Source organism: Morone saxatilis, unplaced genomic scaffold, assembly GCF_004916995.1.
Source record: "Morone saxatilis isolate NCDOM2014 unplaced genomic scaffold, NCSU_SB_2.0 Contig5, whole genome shotgun sequence".
NCBI classification, from domain to species: domain Eukaryota; kingdom Metazoa; phylum Chordata; class Actinopteri; family Moronidae; genus Morone; species Morone saxatilis.
In genome coordinates this window covers 19,809,451-19,814,401 of record NW_023340095.1, presented here as the reverse complement: position 1 = coordinate 19,814,401, position 4,951 = coordinate 19,809,451, and the positions used below count along the sequence as shown (strand labels likewise).

The following is a 4,951-nucleotide window of genomic DNA, read 5'->3' as shown; positions in this document are numbered from 1 at the left end:
GAGCTGGGAGCTGGGAGCTGGAAGGCACTCCAGTAAACCAATTTAATACAGATATATTTCAGTTTGGTGCAACCTTTCTGATCCACTTGGGGAGTAGTGTGTTGATTTGAAATGCTTCTTCCTAAAAGAATACATTGACATTTTGGGGGAAATACATACTTGCTTTGTTGCTGAGAGCAAGCCTAGCTCTGTCCAAAGGTTAGAAAAAAAACACCTTCCTGTCCCTGTAAAGCTCATTAATTAACATTTTATATCTCATTTGTTTAGTGGCCAAGAAACAGTCCAGCACCTAACTCCTTGTCAAACCACAACTTGTTATTCTGACTTTTTGGTTTTTGTACAGATTAAACAATGTGACATATATGTTTATTAGTGAGCCTTAGAGGTGCTGCCAGGCAGATTAATATTATTTATTATTTTTACAGAACCAGGCTAGCTGTTCACTTCCATTGCTACCTGTGTGACCTCGACCCAAGCCTACCAATCGGGTTCAGGCAGAGAATTAAAGCTCTGCCTCTATGACTATTTTAAGCTGCTGCCACCAGAAAAGCATTTCAGATCACCTGTATGTAAAACTATTCAATTTCAGGATAGCGTATAGATATTCAAATGGCTGTTAACAAGTCTAATGGCTTCTGGAGTAAAACCTCCTTCTATTTGTTTTATATGAACTGTCAGCTCTTTTACGTTGGTTGATACCGAAAAAAGTCTTAAAGTTTTCCACTTTTCAACAAAATATAGCTCAGATACAGCATAGACATCAGGTCTGTTGACATAAAATTACCAAATCAGAGCAGCAGCATGTTTCACCTCTAAGGATAACACTACCGTCAGTAAATGGTTCCCTGTGGATTTCTGAGGAGGTAGATGGATCTTCTTCTGGATTGAAGCAGCCCTGAGGAGACCAAGAAGCTCTGCCAAGAAGAAGGCAAACAAAAAGGCTCAGTAACAGTGGCAGGTAATTGTTGGGGAGCTTAGTTATAATAATAATAATATAAAGTAATAGCAGGAAAAAATGTGTCCCAAAAACCAATAAGCTAATAATAAAATAAAGTGTGTTTAGACTAGAATCAGTATAAATACTTATTTGTACTTGTTTTTCTATTATAGCTCAAGCTGATTTGGGATACATTTACAAGGAAACAGCACATAAGAGAAAAGCTGAGTGAGTCAGATATGTCTGTCAGTATGGAGGGTGTTTGCTGCTCACTGTGGAAAAAGGCATTTACCAGTTTATTAAGCTCCTCCTCCCCGGATGTGAAGTGCCCTCAACAGCTGTGACTTTAAGCGTGCAGTGACATTACATGATGTCAGGCAGGAGATAATCTCGATCAGCCGAGGAGAGAGACAGAGGCACAGTTGGCTTCCAGTTGGCCTGGTGGAGAAAGCAGGCAGGTAGTGTACGACAGGAAAGGTCACACTGTTGTTCCTGTCAGGGATGTGAGAGTCAATGAACTGCAGACATCAGCATATTCTGAGCTGACACCACCAGAGCAGGTTGTTTACTGTAAACAGTGATATAGCTTTCAACCAGTTTACAACAAGCTATAGTTCACAGTTTGAAGTGGTACCGCTATTGGAGCTGGGATAGAAAACAGGACGAGTTTCAGTGTGTTTACTGAGGCAGCAAATTCTCTACGTGTGTGTTGACAAGAGAGCTGGTTAGGCAGCACGGTTCCCAAAGTGTTCACACATGTTAAACAGCTGCTTCCACCTGTTCCACCCTGTAGATCAAATGTTTTTTTTCTTTTGGTTTTTAATGTTTATTTGCTTTTTTGGTGATTTATATGAGAATATTGATTCTACATGTCTGTAGTGCAGTGACTGTCTGTCTGAGGGGCAGGGGCGAAAACAATGTAAACATGACACCCCAGGGGGAACTTCATCTCATAGTTTTCTTGCACACAGGGTCACTGTAGAGGGCACTTGATCATGTTTTATCTACTACACGGGCATTTTTTCCAACAGAGGTCACTATGCATCTTGTCAGGAGCTGCCCCAGGCAGTATGACAAATACAATTCAAATACAGGTTTTCATCTTTTTTCTTTTATTTTTTTAATCATTTTTCACTTAACATTATGACTTATGTCTTTTCTTCAATATCTATATCCAAGAATATGACAAATATATTCTTCACTCCTCTGCCCAGTGTCACTTTAGTGCACATTCGGAGGCCCACACTTAGCTCCTATATCAGCCTACACAAGTTTCATGTTTTACCTGTGAGACCCACATTTTAATGCCTTCGTTCATCTGTGATTTGAAAACATCAGATTTCCACAGAGAAATAAAAAGCGTGCTTGTCATAGTTTAGTCTCCCCAAGACACACACTGTGGAGCGTTTCTCCTGCAGCACTGTCAGCCAATGAGTGGCTCACAGTGGACGGCAGTAGAGGAGGCTGCACAGCATCTGGCTCTAAAGTGGTTTAGCTGACTTCAGGGATCACCGGCGCTGAGAGCACTGCCCTCCGTTTCCATTACCCTCTGTGTTTCCATCAGTTGTGAGGTTATTCTTCTCAACTGATGACTGGAGTTGTCAACTTTTAAACATATTCTCCCAGCCAAAAACTGTACGTGCCTATAGCTGCAGTAGTTGTAGCAGATATTAATTATGTTTGTATGTATGTAGCTGAAAGGAGATAGAGGTAGTAGAGCATAAACAAATTCAGACTGGATTTCTTTCTTTCAGGGCAGTGTTTCACCCCACCCGAGTAATAATTAAAGCAGTTATTGGGTCTTTTTCAGCAAACATTCTGTAATTTAAATCCCATTCAGACTGATGACCGACAGCAGCACAGTGAAGTCAAATATTGAGCCAGAAACAGTTGAAACAAAACCTGATTAAAAAACATCTGAAAGTTTTTAATTTTTTTTTTCTTTGCACATTTCATCAACAACAAAAATCAATAATAGAAAATACAGATAGACAGATGGAGAGAGAGAGAGAGAGAGAGAGAGAGAGATGGGTCCCAAATCCAAAACACCAGAGTGACAGGGTGAGGTAAAGAAGAGGGGGATGACCTAAGGAAAAGATGGAGACTTGTCATCAGATTATCATCAGGACGGAGGCATGAAGAGTTTTATCTCCTCCTCCTCTCTTCTCTCTCTCTGTTCCTGTCTCTGTTCTCTTTATTCCTCTCTCTATCCCTCGGCTTCTCTTGCTCTCTCTCCCTCTCTCTCTTCTCCTCAGTCTCCCTTTCTCTTGCTCGCTCTCTCTCTCTCTCCCTCCCTCTGTCTCGGTCTCTGTCCCTCTCTCCGTCTCTTTGTCTGGCTTGAACGTCCATTTTTTGTCTCCTCTCCTCCTCCGGCTCCTTTTCTTGTGATCTATCGTCCCGTCTGCTACGGCGGGCTCCCTCACGTGCACGCTCTCGATCCTCCATCTCACGTGCACGCTCTCGCTCCTCCACCTCACGCGCACTCTCGCGCTCCTCCACCTCACGCGCACGGCCTTTCCTGTCCTTCCTTGCCTGTTTTTCGTTGTCGCTGTCATCCTCGCCGTCGTTCTTGCGTCCGGCTCGCTTCTTGTCAGAGGGTTTGTCCTTCTTCTTCTTCTTGACCTTCTCTTTCTTCTTCTTCTTCTCCTCACTTTGTTCTTTTCTCTTCTTCTTTTTCCTGTGTTTGGTGTCCGAATCTGGAGGACAATGGGGAAAAATAATCACTCATCTATTAATCCATCACAGCCTCATTCATATGTCAATTACTTTTAATGAGGCAGGAAACTTCAGCTCCTGATCCCACAGAAAATAAACTGTTCAGGACTTCATAACCCAGAATCCTTGAGAAAATAAAGGTCACAATCCTTCTAACCAAGACATTCTGTTAGTCCAACTAACACATTTAGTCAACCCTTTTTGCAGTCAAAATGAATGTCTTTTGAATATACTGTTAATTGTTTTTTATTATTTAAAGGAAGGAAAAAAGCTCTTTGGGAAATCCTCCTCTTCCTGTCAGCCGGCTGGAGCGCTGTAGCTTACAGACAGAAATTGGCTGTGTTCAAATTTGACGAATAAATCCAAGAACACTGGCAGATATTACCCACCTATTGCCACTTTAAAATCCCAGCTAAAGACTGGGATGAGATGGAAAGATGGAAGCCTGTACTGTGCTAGTTATTTTGCACTCATTGTGTATCAGCCAATTCTTTATTAAATTGTGAAACTGTGAAATATGATCACAATCTCCCCTTCTGTTTCTGAGTTATGATGTTGAATAATTGCCAAAAACTTGATGTGACTTTGACCACCAAACCCCCCCCAAGGAAATTCCGACGAAACGCTCCTGAGACATCGCAAGACGGACCGCTCAAAAACATGAGAAAAACATGCAATTTGATTTCAGTTGAATTTGAAATAAGTACACATGGATGTACCTGAGCTGCTGCTGCTGGAGGAGGAGTCTGAGGAGTCTGAATCTGATTCGCTGGATGAGTCTGAGGAGGAGGAGGCAGATGAAGAAGAGGAGGACGAAGAGGACGAGGAGGAGTCAGAGGATTCCACTTCCTGGTTCTGAGTCATGATCATCTTGGGAGCGTTCTTCAAATGTTCTCTCAACTCGTCCCTGAGAGAGAGAGAGAGGGAAAGAGGACGAAGAGAGAAAGAGACGAGAGAGAGAGAGGGAGAGAGAGAGAAGAAGAGAGAGAGAACGAGACCGAGAGAGAGAGAGAGAGAAAGAGACAGCGAGACGAAGAAGACGAGACTGAGTTGAGAGATTAGACCTTCGACGAAGAGAGAGAGAGACTGAGAGATCCGAGAAGAGAAGAGAAGAGAAGAGAAGAAGGAAGAGAGAGAGACACGAGAGAGAGAGAGGAGACGGAGACGAGAGAGAGAGAGAGAGAGTGTTTGAATTTAAACTCCCCCAAACATTCATGTGAACAGAATTTAACTTCATTTGTATAAAATTAAAGAAATTCATAGATTAATGCACATGGGTTTGGAATGAGATGTTCAACA

General features: G+C 42.3%; 1 protein-coding gene across 1 annotated transcript; it reads right to left on the bottom strand.

The window, feature by feature from the left end:
- Positions 1 to 1,909: 1,909 nt before the first annotated feature.
- Positions 1,910 to 4,559, bottom strand: LOC118338882 (RNA-binding protein 25-like). The gene is made up of 2 exons (XM_035676325.1): positions 4,372 to 4,559; positions 1,910 to 3,633 (listed from the first exon to the last, which is right to left on the bottom strand). The coding sequence occupies exons 1-2, from the start codon at positions 4,520 to 4,522 to the stop codon at positions 3,083 to 3,085; spliced, it is 702 nt and encodes a 233-aa protein (XP_035532218.1). The 5' UTR covers positions 4,523 to 4,559; the 3' UTR covers positions 1,910 to 3,082.
- Positions 4,560 to 4,951: the final 392 nt, after the last annotated feature.